Raw genomic sequence first — 19,884 nt, 5'->3', positions numbered from 1 at the left:
AAAGTGCGCGTCCACCTCCCACGGGGAAACAGCCGCCCCTCGCTCCGGCCGACCTCACGCTCGCAGGAGCCAACGGAGGTACAGAAATACAGACTTAGCGGAAAACCTCCCCATTTTTCGCGCTGCTGGAAAGTGTGACTGGAGAAGACCGTTTTCCCCGCAATTTGTTACAGCTGTCCAGCTTCCATCAAATGCCAGAATGAGAAGGTGTTGAAAATGTTATTGTCAAAGTAAAAGGAGGGAGGAAAGAAGGGGAGTAAGAGGCTCTTGTTTTCCTTCGAGTGCAAACACCAGCAGATGAAAGCCTTGCTTTTTGAAAACCTTGGAAAGTGCTTCCCCTACTCCACACAAACATACTTTTGCATGACTTTTCCATCTGGGATACATTAACACAGCCTTGGGATAAGCCACCTTCTGTTATGTTCCAAAGTTTCCATGGGAAAATCTAAGTTCCTAACAGAAGAACCTCTACGAGGGAATCTTCCTTGTGAGGGGTGAAAGAAAACGTTTCAGACTTAAAAATGAATTGCTATAGACCTACTGAGAAAAGAATGGGGTGCAAAAGTCTTAGCAAAGAGCTTCAGTGCCTTATCACATCAGGAATTGGGATGACGCCAACGCTCCTCTGGCACACAGGTGTGCCACAAAGGCCACCCGCTCCTCCTCTGGCTTTCCCAAGCCAGGACAAGAAACTCCAGGTGAAACCAAGCTACGGGGACCTAGGGTTTCATCGCCTCCAGGTTGGCACCTGCCAACCATCCACCATGGCCAGGCGAGCCCGACCCGACAGCACAGTGCGCACCAACAGATATCATTAGGAAGAGCAGCTCTAAAAGCAGAGGACATGCTTTTTCATCGATTCTGCGGCTCCATTTCAGGCTTCGTTCAAGTCTTGGACCCAACTCCCAGCTCCGGCAGAGGTGAGACCCAGCTGGAATCGAGTGTCCGCTTCTACTCACCGAGATCCTCCAGCCCAAGCAGGCTCCAAGGGGCTGCTGTAGGACAGGGTGAAGCTCCGATCGCGGGACATTGCGAGCAGAGGACGAAGGGTGTGGGATACCGCAATGACTTTTCCCAGAATTCATTAACCTACTTTGCCACGCAGCTCAGAATAGCTTACGTATTTGCATTTTAAGATCACGCAGGCAGAAGCGCTACAAAGGTTGCCGTGGCACACAGGAGCTGCGCTAAACCCTGGTTTCCTGATCAGCCAAGGAAAATATTAATCACCAGTACCAAATTAACCTCCCTAAATTACCAACCTTCCTTTCTTTTTCTTTTTATTTTTTTTTTAAGCGCAGCATAAACTGTTGGCAAAGAAAAATCTTAGCTGGAGAAATGCTCAACATAAAACATGTGGCAAGGACAACCAAGCGAGGACCGTCCTGCCCGATGGTACGGAGACATTACTTCTCTCCCCTTGTGCCTTTACAGTTATGGAACAGAAATTAATCTGTGTACGTTCTTTTCCCAAGACCCTTTGTGCTTGCAACCTACAGATCACTCGAATGAAAAACCTGCTACAGCAGCTACAGAAATTCACTTAAATTTGTGTTCACTTAATCCGGCTCCCGCCCAAGGCCGAGCTTAAGAGGCATTTTTGAGGCACAGAGTCCCTGATAAGGCGGCAGTGACAGTCATGAGGCACAGAAGGGAATCAGTCGTTTGTATTTATAATAATATAAACCAACAATATTTGAACTACAAACATGATGCCATCATCCGTTCTCTTTCCTCTGACATCAAAGAAGAGTGGCTACGAATCGAGCGGCATTAAGGGAAGGAAAACGCTGAAAAAAAAGATGCCTCTAAAATTACTTGAGGTAGCAGGAGGGGATGGCAGTCCCAAGTAACGACCATCGCCTGGCACTGAGACCATCCCATCTCCCTTATTGGACCAAAAAGCTCGCGTCTTTCTAAATCAGCATCTCCACATTGACCAACGGGCATGGGCAGCAGCCGAAGGGGAGGACACGGAACAAAAGAAGAACTTGGCAGAGGAAAAGCCAACAACCTCACTAGAATTAAAGGAGGCAAAAATGTGCTGGGAAGAAAGATTGCAAGAAGCCAACAGCTGAAGATGGAATGCAAAAATAAAAGAAAGATAAAACTCTTCCTCTTTCACCATTTAAACAAGTTCCAAAACTTTGGATCTAATAATTTACTTCTCAACCTCCTCCATCCCAATTTTGACCAACTCTCCGTAGCTTTACCTGCAACGAATGGAAGATGGAGGGGTACAATTCACCCGGGTCACCGCAGTGTTAACTCGAATAATGCAAAACCGTGCCGTTAATCAGCGAACGCGCGCAGATTACAAAAATAAAGCTTGTCAAACCAAGGTGGCCGATGACCACCTGGCTTCGCAGTAGGGTGAGAAGGAGAAGGGCGAGCACTCACCTATGATACCGCTGTCCCTGCTCTCCAGCGTGGAGGTGGGGCTGGTGACAGGGCCGTAGGTGCAGTCCTTGGGGGTGCCGGTGGCGGTGACGGGCGGGAGGGTGGAGCAGGGGCTGCTGGCGGGCGGCGAGGCCGTGCTGCTGGTCAGCGTGGAGCAGGGGCTGATGCGCTGCGTCGCCGCCGAGCTCTGCGGAAGGCAACCGGGAACACATCACTCACCACAGCCTGTCCAAGCCTTTCTATAGCTCGCGCTGGAGGATTTGCTTTGGACGGGGATGTTAAAAAAGCGCCTGACTGGTCAAAGGGAAAGCGCCACCCCACACCTGTGGGAAACGCAGAGACCCTGCGCCTGTTTCCTACTTCGTTCCTCAAAGACAACAGATTCCACCTTCCATGTTCAACAGGAAACACAGAAAACAAATCAAGCGGTATTTACTGAAAGCCTGATTCCATACTTTATTACGAACTTAGATAATTTTGTTAATACTGAACTGAAAGTAAAAAAAAAACACAAAGAAAAACTATGATTAAATGAGGTAGATCCTGTGCCTGTGTTTCAGTGGCGTCTCCAGGGTGGCGAGTACACGGCACAACCTCACCTTTACTTAGGGCAAAGGAACATCCCATCCAGGAAATCCTACAAAGACCTCTGGGCCATTTCCGGCTGCTCAGAAACCTCCGCGGGGCTGCAATTTTGATTTTGCTCTGTAAACGCTTCCTCCACTCAAGAAAAAACAACAACGGTTTTACGCCCTTGCAAAGAGGAAGCTGGAAATCCCTCATCATTCCCTGCCCAGACCTGCTTTCCCCACCAGATAAAAGTTTTTAAAAAGAAACATAATGGGGAAAATGGCACTCTCCAACGGATGAACAAAATAAAAGAAAAAAAAATGCAGCAGCACAAAAAAGATGGGGTTTTAAAAGTTATTTTGGAAAGATGCTGTAAGATACGGCGTGCAAGAAACCTGCAAGAGTTTATACATCTGATGCTGTTCAGGGAGATTAGTTTCTTAGGAAAACAAAATCATTCTTGAATTCAATTTGAGAAAAGCTGCGATACACGACAGAGCCTTGATTTAACCGCAGGCAACCGGGTACACAAGCTTCCCTGGGAAAAGGTCCTTCTCTCCGGAATTCTGTCCTAGAGCACCTGCAGGCAACGGTCACCGGAGGATGGCAAGGGCAGGAGATGGGCAGACACTCTTGTTGACCCAACACAGCAATTTAATCACCCTCACGCTGTACTTCAGCGCAATCATCCGGAAATAGCTTGAAACAACTTCACTACTTCCCTTCCACAAAACTAACCCCCGCAGCCCAGCCGAGGCACCCTGTTCACGACGTGGGTGTCGCAGGAGCAGGCGCCCCCGCGGCGGCTCCGTCTCCCCTCCAGCAGCTGGGGATGTATGAGGTAAGGATTAAAAAAAACAAACAGGCTTTTGAGCATGGGATCCTCCCTTAAATTTCTCTTTCGGCCTCTGCAGCAAGAGGTCCCCCCCTCTGCCCCCGGCTCAGGGGATGCTGCAGAACACCATCACCTCTCTCTCACACCGACGCTGTTTTCCGTAGCCAGCCTCGGCGGGCAGCATTTTTTTCATTTTCTTCCCAGGAAAGAAACAGAAGAGGTTAATTCCCCATTTGGAATTTGCTCAAACGAGATTTCTTTTATTCTGTGTGAATACCTCCCCAATAATTGTATGGATTTGTATTCCCTTTTCCATGTCACTTGAACCCAAGGTTCACGCTTGCAAACTGCAGAACAGGTCTGGCATCTAATTTTTTTTCTTCCTCACTATTTCACACTTGAAGTTGAAAAAATGCCTGGGATGGACTTTTGTAAGTAGAACATGCAAAAGATTTGCTGGTTTTTAAATTAGAAGGCAGATCCCATGTGTAGCTACAGGGAAGCCACCTGATTTGTCCGAGGTATCCCAACGGGGCTTGTAAAAATCCTTACTGGGAGGCGTCTGAGGCGGAAGGGAGCATCCCTGCCCGTGGTGGGACGGGGCAGGCACCCCCCTCCACCGCCCCACGCTCTCACTTTCAACCCAGCGTGACCGCATCGATCTTAACTTAATTAGAGAGTACCCCGGACGTGGATTAGCACATCGACAAACCGGGGACGGGGCGCTAATGTGACAGCTCCACCGGCGTGTTTATGTATTAAACAGAGAGACTGCGGCACAGTAGAAAATGAACCATGTCAGTATTTCCACGATAATTTATCACCTCTCTCCGGTATCCATATAAAATATCCACCGGTGAATGAGACGGCTGCCACCACATCGTCGTCTTTTGAGGCCCTCAGGAGAAGCAAACCAACGCTCTCCTCTCCCCATCCAATTTGCGGTGCCACTAGTGGATCACGCTTATTGTTATTTTCCATTCTTTTATGTTCTAGGTACTTACAAACACACTTTTTTCCCCCCAGTAGGCTTCTAGGAATTGCAGGCAAGCTGACTGCTCCATAAATTCTCGCCCCCTGTATATTCCGGTTTCGCACATTTGTTGCATCACCTGCCACGCGCCTTCTCTCTTAACGAACCTTTTTCACCTTCTCATACCGCAATCTTTTCAGATGTCTAAATACCACACTGATTTTTGTAAACCTGTTTTTAATTTTTGCAAAGTGATTTCTAACTCTTTCATTCTAGTGGCCAAATCAAAAACTACTGGTGTGCCAGTATTCAATGAAAATATTCCATTATTTTCCTGCCTTAAAATCGCTGGGGTTTATTATTATTCTTAATATAACCTAACGCGGGGCTGGCTTTGGCTTGCTGCTATGTATCGAGCAGATGTTTGCACTGAGCTACACGCTGTCTCTTCTGATCTATCCCAGCTGATTAGGCTCCATCAGCACACCTGAGATATTAAATTAGCTTTTTCCAATACTCATTTTCTGTTAACAGTCATTTTCTTTTGACGGTCCAACCAACTGCCTCAAGTCCAAGGCAATGTAATTCCTGCGGTTTGGACGCGGAAGGCGCAGGGCACCCTGGGCTGGGTTAGGAGGAGCGATGCCGGCGCGGGAGGAGGTGATGCTTCTCCTCTGCTCGGCGCTGCTGGGACCGCACCCGGGGCTCTGCGCCCAGGGCTGGGCTGCCCAGCACAAGGGGCTGATGGGGATACTGGAGCGAGTCCAGCCAAGGACCACAGAGATGACTGAGGGACTGGAGCACCTGCCACAGGACACACAGGGATATCCAAGACCCGACCGGAGACGGTCCTGAGCTGGCCCTGCTTCGAGCAGGCGGGGGGGATTAGACGATCTCCAGAGGTGCCTTCCAACCTCAAACCACAGCATCTAACACGTAATCAGCTCGCATTTGGCATCTTTCAGATGGTGATGCATTATTACTATTATAAGTTCTTTGTGGCGAGGTTTTCCTACGTCCTTGTTTCAAACGTTACTTTAAACAAATCCCCACCGAAACTAATCTCAGTACTAACAAAGTAACATCCACCAACCTTAAAACACTGAAAAATTACGCTTTAAAGCAAAGTAAAATTCAGTGTAAGAACGGCACACTCATCTTCCCTCCAGCTTTTCACACCATTGTTTCGTGAAATGCCAAAAGTGATATTCTTATAAATTCTCTTATTTGTAGTGTTATCAATGCAGCTCCCTAAGAACAACCTACTCGCAACTAGAAATTACTAAATAACACGGTGTATCACTTGGCATTGATTGACATGTTTTATTTTCGTATTGATACAGAAAAATGTTCCTCTGTGCGAGTTTTAAATATAAATTTCCATTGACAGAACGTTCTGTATTATTATTGCTGCTGTTTCATCTGTCACATTTTCGCTAAGCTTTGAAAAATTAAACTGTTCTGTCACAGTCTCATTGTCCTTTGTGCTTCTCTGGCTGCCAGCGCAGTTAAAAAAATAGTTTCCCAAAAAGTAGGAGGAAAAAGGATTTATTTTTCAGCATTTGTGATCTCTCATTAAGGAAAGCACGATTAAGAAAGAGACAGCACATAAAACACGCCATTTCACAGCAATCTGGATTAGAGAATATATCCTCTGACATAGTCAAAATAAGGCAAGTGAATGAAACCGCAGTGTGCCGATTTGCAGATTGGGGCAGTTTTAGTGAAAACACCTCTACTCCTTATCTTCACTAGAGCTCAAGCGTTGGCGAGATTGCAAATAATTATTTTCTCGCTTGAGAAGGCGACGAATGGGCAGAATAACAAGCAGCAGCCAAGCCCCAGCTTCTGCTACAAAGAACGTTTTCCTTGCCCAGGCCACATAAATTAACGCATTAAAACCTAGAAAATTGCTCTCGTTTTTAAATTCAAGTGCAAACTAGTAGTCAAAGTCTCAATCAGATTTTAATTAATCAATGATTAATGGAAGAATTAATCTCTGCAAATCCCATAAATGTCTCCCTGCATGATTTTCAACACTACTTTAAGCAGGGCAGCCGAAGAAATTCAATTTGGGAAGGCGAGTTGGAGAGGTTTTCAGAAGATCTGCTGCAATTCGGATGCAGCTTTACCTCGGACAGGATTTGTGCTGGGCTGCCGTCCTGAGACAGCCACTGGCAGGTGGCAAAAGCCAGAGGAGGGCCAGCAAGAGCGTCAGATGGCTGGAGCTCACGATGTAGGAGGAGATGCTGGTGGAGGAGAGACAGCCACACTGCACCTAGGGATAGCTGCACCTTCCGCTGTCTGCGGGGGGCTGTCAGGAAGGCACAACCACGGTCTTCTCAGAAGCACAAAGGGAAAGGACAAGACACTACAGTCACAGGGTGTAGCAAGGAAAATTTCTATTCGGTAGAAGAAAGAAGTCCCTCGCAATCGGAGTCGTCGAGCCCCGGAACAGGCGGCCCAGAACAGAGAGCCTCTTGATTCTCCACCCGTGGAGATCTTCAAACCTCGCCTGGACAAGCCCTGAGCAACAGGGTCCAACTTTGAAGCCCGCCCTGCTTTCAGCAAGCGGCTGGATGAGATGACCTCCCGAGGTCATGTCCAACCTCAAGCGTTCTGCCATTCCAGGCAAGCGCTGGCAGCAGGAGACGCTCACAAAGAAAGACAAAAATTAACTTGGTAATTGAGGAACCGGCCTCTCTTTATCTTCACCAGCACATGAAGAGCATTCAAAGGCCCTGTAAAACTTTTTCATGCAAAAATTAGCACACAGCCCAAGATATCAATCTATTTTAGAGGACAACTCTCTGCTGTTTCTCTTTAGATTTTTCTTTTATTTATTCTCCAAAGACATCTTTTTGCTTTAGGGAAAAGATGGGATTTTAATTTTTGTCAAAAGGCAACAACAAAAGGAACCATTTATAGTAGAAAGCTCTGCTTGGCTTTGAAGTATTCAGTTCAAATAGGTGCCTGTTAAAAGTACGTTTTCTAGCACAATGTATAGTAAAGTACATTCCAAATCCACCACAACTTGCATAAGAAATTGAATGAAAGCATTAAAAGCTTAATGAATGTGTTAAAGGCAAAAACTTTACAAAACCACATTTCTTGGCTCTCGAGCATACTTTAGCCCATGAAGAAGATCAAAAACCTTTTGGTTTAGTCTACAGCGCGGGACCGATAGAGCCCAGGACCTGCCCTCCGTCCTGCTTGCCAAGAGCACATCCTACTTCTGCCAGGAGCAGTCCTGGGCTCAGTGGAACAATGTGTCTCCGAGTTTCCTCCCAAGTGGCACAGGCTGGGAGAGAGATCCACAGGTGCCACCAGGGCCATGACGGGCATTCAGCTGGAACATACAGAAGCCAGCTTCGTAGAATCGTAGAACAGTTTGGGTTGGAAGGGACCTTTAAAAGCCATCTAGTCCCACCCCCTGCCCTGGGCAGGGACACCTCCCACCAGCCCAGGTTGCTCCAAGCCCCGTCCAACCTGGCCTTGAAGCCCTCCAGGGATGGGGCAGCCACAGCTTCTCTGGGCAGCCTGGGCCAGGGGCTCACTGCCCTCAGAGGGAAAAATTTCTGCCTCAGATCTCATCTAAATCTCCCCCCTCTCAGTTTAAAACCCTTCCCCCTCGTCCCATGGCTCCCCTCCCTGCTCCAGAGTCCCTCCCCAGCTTTCCTGGAGCCCCTTTAGGGACTGGAAGGGGCTCCAAGGTCTCCCCGGAGCCTTCTCTTCCCCAGGCTGAACCCCCCCAGCTCTCTCAGCCTGTCCCCACAGCAGAGGGGCTCCAGCCCTCCCAGCATCTCCGGGGCCTCCTCTGGCCCCGCTCCAACAGCTCCGTGTCCTTCCCGTGCTGAGGACTGGTTTTGGCTGCCACTTTTCATTGACTTTTTTTTTTAATGAATTCAGGACCTTAAGTCAGGTCCTCTGACTAACGCCTATGTCATTACCTAGGTGACTTCTGCAGAGTCATGCAATGACTGTTAAAAGGAGAGAGAACTGGAAATGGGCTTCTGACTTCCATGCTCTTCTGCTGCATGCTGGACTATCCATCTGTCAATTAAAAAAAACCAAACCAAACCAAACCCTCTCTCCCAGTTTCATTCTCATCTCACCAGTGCTGCTGGGAGTGGGCATACTGTCCAGCCTTGAGGAGGAGGAAGAAACTCAGGCACTTTCCAAAAAAAAAAAAAAAAAAAAAAAAAAAAAAAAAAAAAAATCTACATTTTAGCCCTGAGGTTTTTGCTATTTTGCTTTTCAGCCAGTCGGAGGGGATGTAACAAGCTCCATCACAATACAGATTTTACGATTTGCTTTCCATTATCTGTTTTCAAGCATGAAATCACCTTGTTCAGCAAACATGAGCAAAAACTGTGACCATCTGTAAAATCAGGCTCTTACTACTTACCTCTCCTTCTGGAGAAACTACGAGCCTTTATGTAACATCGCTAAAGTACTTTTGAAATGTTACACGTAAGATGCCATGGAAGTACAGATTATTTTGGTCACTATAATCTGATTAGAAATGCTGCCCACTCCCACAACATTGGCAGAAACAGAAAAACAACAGAAGCCGTTTCACACGGCAGCAGCTGATCCCCGAAACGCGTACCGCTGCGCTGGAACGATGATTCACCGCTCAACGAGGAGATACAACCTTTTACCTCACAACAATTATTTCACCATGATGAGACACTTCAGCTGCCGTATAATTAGCAAACCACCACTCTCTGCCTTCGCAGGAAGGGCTGGGGGGGCCCGTACCTGGTTCTCGTCCTGCACCTCCATGCTGTACTGGGGCCCTGGCTGTACCTCCGTGACTTTCTCTCCCAGGAGGAAGCCCAGGCGAGTCATGAGTGTATTTGCTGCCTCATCGACGGATGGCGGGGGTCCCAGCTCCTGCTCAGCGTCACCTAAACGGGAAGAAAAACAGATTCAGACCAGAACTGTTTACCTTGGCCACCGCTCAGTGTTTTTACCAACAAAACACCGCTACCTTGTCATGCTGCAACGTCAGTATCCGGGTTTTCAGGTTACTCACGTTATTCAAGTCTGTTTCTAACACCATATGCTGGTCATTAATTTCAGGTTATGCATTGTTCCAGCTGTCAATACGTGTTTATTCTAACGTTTATCCTCCCATTACTTGTACTCTCAGCACCTCCCATGGAAGCAAACACAGCCATCTCGCTTTCCCCGTACCAAATCCACTGGGGAACGAGATTTCCTGGAGCAGCAGGGGAGCAGGAAGAGCATTCCCTCTCCTCTTGCATGTCGGAACTACCGCCAAGGTACTCGCAGAGAAACCAAGGCTACGCGTGCTAGTTTGAGAGCACCCCAGGAGATGCAGAGCAGCCGACCTGCGCTACCAAGTGCTTAACAGCAAAGAACGGGACAGAAAACCCACGAGCATCTTCACCATCACCCGCGGTTTCACGGTTAGGCAGAAAGCTCTGCTCTCCAGACACCAAACTGAGCGCTCACTCTACAGGCCACAACACAAGTCACCTGCAAATTCCCCATCAAGTCTACAAAACAGGTCAAAACCAACATTCCAGATAACTTTTCCTAATTTTTTTCCCCACCATCTATAGGAAGAGCAGCACAGACAAGTTCCCGGCTAGTGACGCACACCGGGAAAAAGGCCAGGCACATACACTGGCATTTCCGTATCTTTTTAATTTTATAACAAAAACTTGTGGAGGTTTTTGACTCACAGTATGACAACGGTAAGTCGGGTTCTGAAAGTCAAACTCCTCCCTGCTGACACCAGCAGCAGAATTAAAGCCTGAAGGTCAACTTCTTTCCACGTTACGCTGAAGCAATACTGTGTTTAGTGCAGTTGTAGGAGACTAATTAGGATCTGCAATTAGTCTACAGTTAATTATTCATCTGATAATGTACAATCTGGAAAAGAGCCCATCTCCGTTTCCCAGCTCCGTCCTGGCTCGGGGGTGCTCCAGCACGCAGCCTGAGGCTACAGTAAAAAGATGTTACTTTAAATATTGCTTTTTGATAACTGAAAGCCACAAATCACAGAAACTGGGGTATGTAGGAGACCTCAGAAAATCTCAGCCAGTCGCTTCCAGAAATTCCTATTTAAACTCATAATGTAGCTCTCACGGAAGCTTAGAGCAATTTTTCGGTGTCTCACCTGCACTACTGCAAATCATAAACCCTGGAGCCTCTCACATGCATCGGAGTCTGCGTCCATAAGCTCTGGGAGAGGAGCAGCCGGAGCCATCCCTACGTTGTGACTGCACCGTTATGAAGATGGGTTATAGAGTGTGATAAGAGAAGCTGTCTCTGAGTTACTGAATCCCTATTGTACTGCTTTAAACAACGCCGACGCGAACAGGATAGACTTAAGAGAGAGACAAATTTAGATGGATGGCCCAATTTTCCGAACTGCTGACCACCCACATTCAATCTGTGGGCATTTATGATCTCTGGGAGTCAAATCCAGAACAGATACATTTACGTAAAATGAAAATTATGGAGACTTTTATTTCCAAGGTTATTTTTTTCTTTAAAAAGTAGACGTTTAGAATGTATCCTAGACATCCCCATCACAACCAAACACGACTCCCTGCTCCTTGGAGGCTGGGTTTAACCTTGCCCTTAAACCTCCCCTCTTTTACACCACCCCTAAAGTATCTCCAAGGGGGCACAAAGCTGCCTTTCACCTCTAAAATAAAGAAAATTCCCGGTTTATCCCAGGTCACTGCGTAAGAACATAGAAGATATAGAGGCTAATAATTGTCTGCTTTGATATCAGCCCTAATTCACCTGCGAGATGCTGCTCATGGCACAAGGTACCAAGAGCTGCAAGTGAAGCAGCTGAGCTCCGAGAGCATCGCATTTAGTGTAGAACTATCAATTATTTTATTATAACGTGGCTACAAATACCAGATAACTTTGAACTTGAGCGAAGCACTATTGTACTGGATTATTCCCTCTTTTGGTTTTAGGTCCTTAAAAATAAGTGCAGTCATTTAATTGAGTGTCACAGAAAAGACGTAACAGCTCTGAGACGCCCGTGAATGGTTATTACGGAAAGAAGCCGTAACTTGCCTTTCAAAGTTGACAGTAAGACCTAATACTCTCTTTCTAGGTTCAAGGAAAGGACATTATTTTATTTTTCCTCCCTCACCACGTGTTGATGCTGCAGCCAAATTTACACACACTTGGGCGCACTCAGCTCCCCCCAGCCCCACTGGGGAACTCTGAGCACACGGCAGATAACAGAACCGGCCCGAGATGTTTTTAGGTCTTCTGACACCAGTGCTGTAACGAACCACAGCAGCTCCACACACGCACCACAGCCAGCTCACACGACATCCTCCGGTATGCCAATGGAGAGTAACGAGCTGCCCAGCCAACACACGCCGACCTACAGTCAATCAGCGGACCCGAGGGATCCCAAGGCGGTGCGTGGTCTGACGGTGCCGCACTCTGCTACACCAGCGCACGCGCTTCTGCATGAAGTAATATTAAAAGCCATATCAAAGTGCTCAGTGCCAGGAATTTTAAACAAGAATACAAAAAAACTTAACTGCCCGACTCACTGCATGTGCACGAGCATTTCAAGGAGTTCTAGAGACTGTGTGACTTTATGTCCCTCAGCACAAGAAGGACACGGAGCTGTTAGAGCGGGGCCAGAGGAGGCCCCGGAGATGCTGGGAGGGCTGGAGCCCCTCTGCTGTGGGGACAGGCTGAGAGAGCTGGGGGGGTTCAGCCTGGGGAAGAGAAGGCTCCGGGGAGACCTTGGAGCCCCTTCCAGTAACTAAAGGGGGCCTACAGGAGAGATGGGGAGGGACTCTGGAGCAGGGAGGGGAGCCATGGGACGAGGGGGAAGGGTTTTACACTGAACGAGGGGAGATCGAGATGAGATCTGAGGAAGAAATTGTTTGCTGTGAGGGTGGTGAGCCCCTGGCCCAGGTTGCCCAGAGAAGCTGTGGCTGCCCCATCCCTGGAGGGGTTCAAGGCCAGGTTGGACGGGGCTTGGAGCAACCTGGGCTGGTGGGAGGTGTCCCTGCCCAAGGCAGGGGGTGGCACTGGGTGGGCTTTAAGGTCCCTTCCAACCCAAACCATTCTATGATTCTATGTTCAGCAGAAAGATGAACCTCTATATTTTTATATATAAACAGCTAAATCAATAGGAGGGAGAGGGTTTCTGGTAGCTGCATGCTGCCGGGCTGGGTGGGTGAACCATCCCCACCCACCACCCATCCAGGTCTCTGGTGGGATCCTGGAGTCCAGGCTTGGACTCTCCTGCCAGCTGACACCTTCAGTTAGCTGTTTCTTTATGTCCTTTATGTGTTATTTGCTTTTAAGCGAGAGGTTAAAAGCCCCGTTGCAGTGGAATGGCCATGGAAGGAAGACCAGACCCACAGCGGTGTCACCCAGCCCGTCCGGCACCCGCCTGGCACCGCTGGGACACCCCGACACTGTCGGACTCACCCCATCCACAGCCAGCTTTAGCCAGGGATTAATTACTTCTGATTACATCGCCTTTACACCCACTGCTGCATTTTCCGATCCCCGCATGATAAAAGCCTTTTCTCAATCTTACTAAAAAATTCTTTCCAAAGAATTTCATAGAGAAACTTTTTCCCACTTGGAATTTATTGTGTTTTATCTCAAGGCAAGTGCTCCAAACCTGGAGTCAGCATTTCAGGTACTGAACTCGGCGTCAAAACCAGAAGAGATTTACTAGACGTTTGCCACTAGTCCAAGGACTTTCATCACAGATATAGTCCACGGAGCACAAACACACTGCAGTGAATTGCTTATTTCTAATAACATAAATAAAAATCCATGAACAGCTCCAAGATAGATTAGTCTCAAAAGTTGTAGCCTGGCTGGAAGGAGAGGTAATTTGTTGAAGCAGTACAGGGATTATTTTTCTTTTTTGGGGAAGAAAAATGTAAGCAACCAGCCTTACTTTGCACTGCAAAAACGAACTTGAAAATAAGACGTTCAGGTTCTTTAGTAGTGAGCTACACATAAATTAAAGGTATCTTCCAAAAAGTGAAAGAAAAAGAGTAATAACCGAAAGGCTACAGGACACATGTAATCAAATTTTAGGTAGAGTCACCAAAAAGCTAGACTAAAGGATACTTCTTTCTTTTAATCCTTAATCTTCAAGAAGAGACAGGTAACTGCAGCATTATACGACAGAAATAAATAAGAGCTGCTGCAGCGATGTGAAACAGGCTGTCCTTTTAGATTGAAATACCACAGGTGTTTAGGCTACCCGGCGTTTTTATCTCTTGAAGCAGAGGAATGCTGGAAACAGCAAATCCGAGCCCGCAGTCTTAATGCCACTGCGAGCGCAGAGCGATGGGGAGTGGAACGACCAGGAGCGAAAACGAGCCGGGCAAGAGCTTCCCCCTGCCCGGCGCGGAGCCAGAGGGGAGACAGGGAATCCCAACCCGGCCCCGGCCCCTCCGAGCTCCGCACCTGCACCCAGTGCTCCCGTACGAGAAGTCGAGTCTTTGGGGCAATGGAAAAAGCTTCAAAAATCCAACATAAACGTGATTTCAATTACTCTGAAACGAGAACATGAAGTAAAAGAAACAAAATTGAGACCATGTGATTTCTCCATCTCTAGCCCTTGAGAAGCATATTGTCATTTTTTTTTTTTACTTATTTACTTATTTTGTTCTGGATTGCACTATACTGGAATACACAAAAGGACTGGATGGAGAGGGAGAGAAGCAGAAGGTTAATTAGATCTGGGGTGGGGAAAGCTGGGAGGCTGTTTTGCCCGAGAGAGCTTGTATTGCCAAAGGCAGGGCCGTCTGCGGGACAGAAAAGCCCGTCGAGGCAGGGACCGAAGTGCCGGGTCCGGAGGTGAATCGATGGATCCATCCATCGACCGGGAGGAGGGTGGGGAGCGGGGATCGATCGGCGGCTGAGCCACGAGGTCGCAGGGGCTCCGTGGGGACGAAGGGGAGCGGAGGATGCAGGAGACGGAGCATCCCTCTGCCATGGACCCGCCCGAGAGCTCCTCACCCACCTCACAGCACAAGAACAATTTTCCAATATTACACCTAAGTAATTAGTAATAATAAATAATTAAATCCAGCACTCGATGATTTAGAAGCTTCAAAAAGAGCATAGATACCTAAGGCACAGAAATACAGCTTTTTTTTAAAAAAAAAACCACCAATAATTTAGCTTCCGGCATTGCAGTGGACCTGAGCAGTGCCATGAACACCTCCGCGCTTTCCAGCTACTTCTGCCATCCTTTCAAGATAATGACAAATTATTTTTTTTTACGGAACTGCAAAAATGCAAATTAGAAACATTATCACCTGAGCTTGTCAAGTAATTTAATACCTCTAATCCTTCTTCCCTTCAAAAAATTCAACCCACGTGAGATATGTCAGCAGGCCTCTGCAATTCACCCTGGAATTTACCCGATTTAGGCCCTTTAGGAGCAATTTTATGGATCCCGGCAGCTCTCTGATGTCTTACGCACATATACCTGTAGTATTTTTGAAAGGCCGACTCGAGCACCTCTGCTAATGTCATATCCAGCAGGATGGTCTCTTGGCTGCACAAGAAAAAACCTATCTCCCAAAATCAGAAGTTTTAACTTTGAGAAGGGTGCCGGGACAGCTCAGCCTCCCCTGGGGAACGCGCAACGGCCCAAACCCAACAACAACTGTTCCCGCCCCATAATTCCCATTTAGGAATGGTTCCGCCAGTAACGGGACCAGCACCGACCCAGGGACCGCGCTGGGAACAGCCGGGGCTGGCGGTGCTTCGGGTGCGTTTGTTGGTTGTGGGTTTTCTCCCTGGGGAGTTCCTAAGTGCTCGTAAACATTCATAGCTTTTCCTTGAAAATCAAATATATCATTTTATAAGCAGAATTATTAGGTTTGCTCTTTTCAAGAACGCATTCAAAACCCACAATGTTTTTGAACATTATCATTTTAAAATACCGATTCTGTTCCGTCCTTTCAATTCCTATAATGAAATCTGCCACATATTTCAGCTGCAATTGCTTACAAGCAAATGAAATTTCTTTATGATTTATTTCGTAATTCTGTGACTTGTTTGATAGCTAGCATCATCTAATCTTTCAGATAAGCGATGTAGGGTAGCGCCCCTGGGAGACACTAACAACGTGTCTTTCCTCCAGAGGATATTTTTGGTTTCCTGGTTATACTTCTACTTCCAAAACCAGACTCTGAATATAATTTAAATTACATCTGAAATCCATTTCACCGAGTGCCTAACTAGAAGAACTGGGTAACAGTTCACTTAGCGAACAGAATTTGCCTGAATATGAAACTGCTTTGTCTGATAAATCAAAACTTCTTATATTAGCAAAGAAAAAAATAGAACAGTTCTATGCAAAGGGCGAGCACCTAAGGAAGGCCAGAAATAAATGATACCGTTTATGATTTTGATCTCCATTTACGTAACTGTAGAGTTTTATCTAACAACTTCCCTCTCTCCCTGTGACCCGAATCTGTCCCGTTATTATCTACATCTGCTTTAAATTATTCTGAATACACTTGAGCTATATTTGGAAAACGCCCTTGACCATTTCTGCATCTCCCCCTAATCTCAGCATTAATGTAGAATTTTTTCATTAGTCTTGTTTGGATCAAGAAGAGATTTTGAAAAATTTACCGGGTAAGGGGTGCGGGCTACCCCAGATGCGTGGCTTTACATGTCTATTTTTGCACTGCTGCTCTTCAGGCACTTAGTGGTTCTGTGGGAGCAACGGAAAAACGGTCCCACCAACTGAAATGACACCACAGACAAGCACTAAAGTAAATATATTCTTGTATATTGATACCAAAGCCCTCTCTAGGTAGCCAAAAACCAAAGACTGAACTACGAAGATGTTCAACCCTGACCCTGTGCCCCTGCGCGGCTCCAGCTCCCCATCCTTTACTGGCCGCTCCATCATTTCCAGAAGAAACGGCACAAATCCCCATCATTAATTCCACCAAGTCAGTCTCTTGCACGAGTTCCGCAGCCTCATTTCTAAGAAGAAATTCAAACAAAATAAATTCTCCTCTGCACGGCACATAAACACCGCGTCCTAAGCACTCCTTCCCCCCGCCTCTGCTGCTGGTGGCCTTCAATATTCCTTCAAATGGGTTGTCAGAAAGACAGTTATTTTTAATCAGAAGCCACACAGAGCCAGAGACAGGCAGCAAACTTAATTTCAGTGCTATCATAAAATCTAATTCAACGCATTTCATGTTCTAGATTTAAAAAAAAAGAAAAAAAAAAACAAACCAAAACCCTCTGCACGTACATTTGGGGATGAATTTTCCTGGATTTCAGCTGCCATTTGAGTACCAAAGAAAAGGGAATGGGGGAAACGAGAGGACATTCAGTGCGCTGATCACTGAACTTCTGTATTAAAAAAAAAAAAAAAAAGTCCACAATTATCATAAAGATGAGCCTGGGTATGCGGAACATTTCCTAAAAGCGGGATTACACTCAGATCCCTGAAAAGGTTCCCGAGCTCTTTAACACACCAAGGACGCCGTGACCGAGGCAGTAAGTCCCCACCGCTGGAAAGCAGAGATGTAATTATTTCTTCCTTTCCAGTTTTGGCATTTTATCTCTAAAAACCTCACCTGATCGTGACCGTGGGTCTGTGCTCCCGGCTCTCAACACACAACCTCTCATCAAACACCGACCGACCAAAGGGCTCTTAAATAAAAGCGTTTGGTATTTATTTTTTAGCTCTTTGAGCTGACCTTTTATTCCAGACAGGTTTAAGGATGGTATCTTAGGCTCTTGTTCACGCAGAGGGTTTTAAAAATATGATTCACAATCAAAAAAGAACAAATACTCCCTTCAAATATTATTTGTTTGCTAAAATCTGAGCAAGATATGTAAACAGCATTTTGCACATTAATTTTGTTATATTAAGCATGTCGCACAGCACCCGCCCAAACAATTTTTTTTTAATTCCAGCAATTGCTTTTCAAAACCTCTCCCATTCCCTCCTCTTACCATTTTTCACGTCATAAACCCGGCACAAATCTCACAAACGCAGGTTACGCTCCACGACTGTTAAGAGCCAGGAAGGAGATCTCTGCTCCCGGCCAACTTTGTACCGAGTTCTACTTTTCTGATGGAGCACAAAGAAGCTGACGGTGCAGACACAGTCAACCGGAAGGCGGCACGGCTTCAAGAGAAGCTTGGAAAAATACCCTCCTCCTGAAGTTTTGGGATGATGGGCGTTGTGGTGGGAATTTTGTGAGGGGGCGTCCCCCCGAAGCCCCTGCAGGCAGCCGGCGCCCCTGCCCGCTCCCGGCCAAGCCAGCCCCGCTCAACTGACAGGGCAAAAAGAAAATTGCAGGAAACCTCCAGAAATATAAATATATACAAATATATATAGCATTTCCATCATTGTATAAAATCAATTTGGGTTTTCATCTGCAAAGACCATACTCAGTGCACAGCTTCCAACTGACAGAATGGGCTGAGTACAATCCTCATATATTTTATATTGGTATCGGGATCAATATTGGTTCTTTTGTGTTATTAATGTTAATTATTTAGCCTTAATCTATTAAATCTGTTTATATTTCAACCCGTGGGTTTGAAAAAATAAATTTTTTCCCCGATTCCCCTTCCCGGGTGGGGAGGGGTCGTTGGTCGAGAGAATAAATGTCTAAACGGCAATAAATTGTTGTGGGTTCCTCAAACCATAACAGCCATTCCAGTAGCAACCACAAAGGCAATAGCGAATTTTCTATGCTTTTTGGTGCTATTTGCAAACAGAACCAACGCCTAGGGCTGCGGCTAACTAGCGTCCCGTCAACGATCAGAGGGGGAAGACTCTACCATCCATTTGGACGAGATCCATTTGTTTCTCTAAAGTGTAAAACAAAGTAATGAAAATCTTACACCACTCAAAATCGAGCACACCGTCCTCACAGCGCGTTTAAATTACAATCTGTAATTTCACCCAAAGAACCCGAGTGGAAATCCAGCGCTGGAGTTACCGAAGGGGGGATGGCACAGGTGACAGCCACGCAGGGAGCTGCGCACATCGTCACACCTCCCGTGCCCGGCAAGGGAAACAGACACCAAGGGGAGACGGGAACGCAGGAATGTGAAGGTATGGTGGTATAATCAACGCTTCCCAGCAAGGCCGTACTTTCAAACTGGCAGCTGGCCGAAATTTTCATGTTTGGATTCAAAAGTAATTATTTTTCAAGCGATCAGGAGTCAAATAATTAGTGACATAAAATGTCAAAAATCTGGCTTAAGACAGCGGAGTGCGGTGCAGGAGGTTATGAGCAAAGTGATCTCCTTTCTTCAGTGTCCAAGGGCAGCCGTGCTGGCCAAGGGAAAGGAGCAGACGGGATGGGGGGAATCTGATGGTCAGAACAAATTACAGCAAGGGGGACAATATTCACGCTGGGTAAGAATAAAGCAGTACTTGTTCTGCAGGCCGGAGGGGGGTTAGGAAGTCAAGGCAACTGGTAAGAGGGCAGAAGTAATGGTGTGGCTTTCAGAGCCCCGCATAGTTTCCCTTAGGAGAAGCTCTCCATAGCATCACTGAAGTTCAAGTACTTTTTGCATAGGACAAAAAGAAAAAGCACCCACTGGCCTCCTGTCCGCATTAAGACGTGGGAAGCAGGCTTAGCAAAGGATTGAGCAGCTTTCTGCAAACGCAACCACCCGCCCCTCGACTGTTAGAGCTGCTGAAATGAGCGTTGAGGTTTCTGCCTCCATCAAGAGTTGAAACAAAATAAGAGTACCTCAAAGCATTGCAGGAAAAAAAAGAAGGAGAATTATTGATTACTTCCTCTAGACTGTAAAATATTTGGGAATAAATACCTGAGCCAGAAGGGAAAAGGGAAGAGTAATCCGTGCAACCATGACAAAGAACTCCAGCACCCATCATTTCCTTCCTTTTTGCCTGGATGAGCATCCCAGGATTTCCACTTACAACAGGCAAAAGCGTAAGGCGAAGGCTAACTTCAAATTAAATGCAGCCTAAAGAACTCCTAAGGAAATCAATAGCTCCAGAAGCTAAGATGGAAGATTAGGTTTGTGTAAAGACGTCAGCAGCATTGAAGCAGGAGCCCACAGAGAGCTTGTATCT

The 19,884-nt window shown here is 46.7% G+C and overlaps 1 protein-coding gene across 10 annotated transcripts in view; it reads right to left on the bottom strand.

Moving 5' to 3' along the window:
• The window catches only part of TANC2 (tetratricopeptide repeat, ankyrin repeat and coiled-coil containing 2), a 336,817-nt gene that overhangs the window by 103,218 nt on the left and 213,715 nt on the right, over positions 1-19,884 (bottom strand). For all 10 annotated transcript variants that reach the window (XM_054224167.1, XM_054224164.1, XM_054224162.1 and 7 more), the window contains 2 exons: positions 9,543-9,691; positions 2,401-2,587 (listed from right to left, as the gene is read on the bottom strand). In XM_054224167.1, the coding sequence (XP_054080142.1) occupies positions 2,401-2,587; positions 9,543-9,691 (336 nt within the window). The remainder of the gene's footprint in view (positions 1-2,400; positions 2,588-9,542; positions 9,692-19,884) is intronic.

The sequence above is a fragment of the Rissa tridactyla genome, chromosome 19 (genome assembly GCF_028500815.1).
Source record: "Rissa tridactyla isolate bRisTri1 chromosome 19, bRisTri1.patW.cur.20221130, whole genome shotgun sequence".
Classification (NCBI taxonomy): domain Eukaryota; kingdom Metazoa; phylum Chordata; class Aves; order Charadriiformes; family Laridae; genus Rissa; species Rissa tridactyla.
This window is presented reverse-complemented; position numbering and strand designations above follow the sequence as displayed.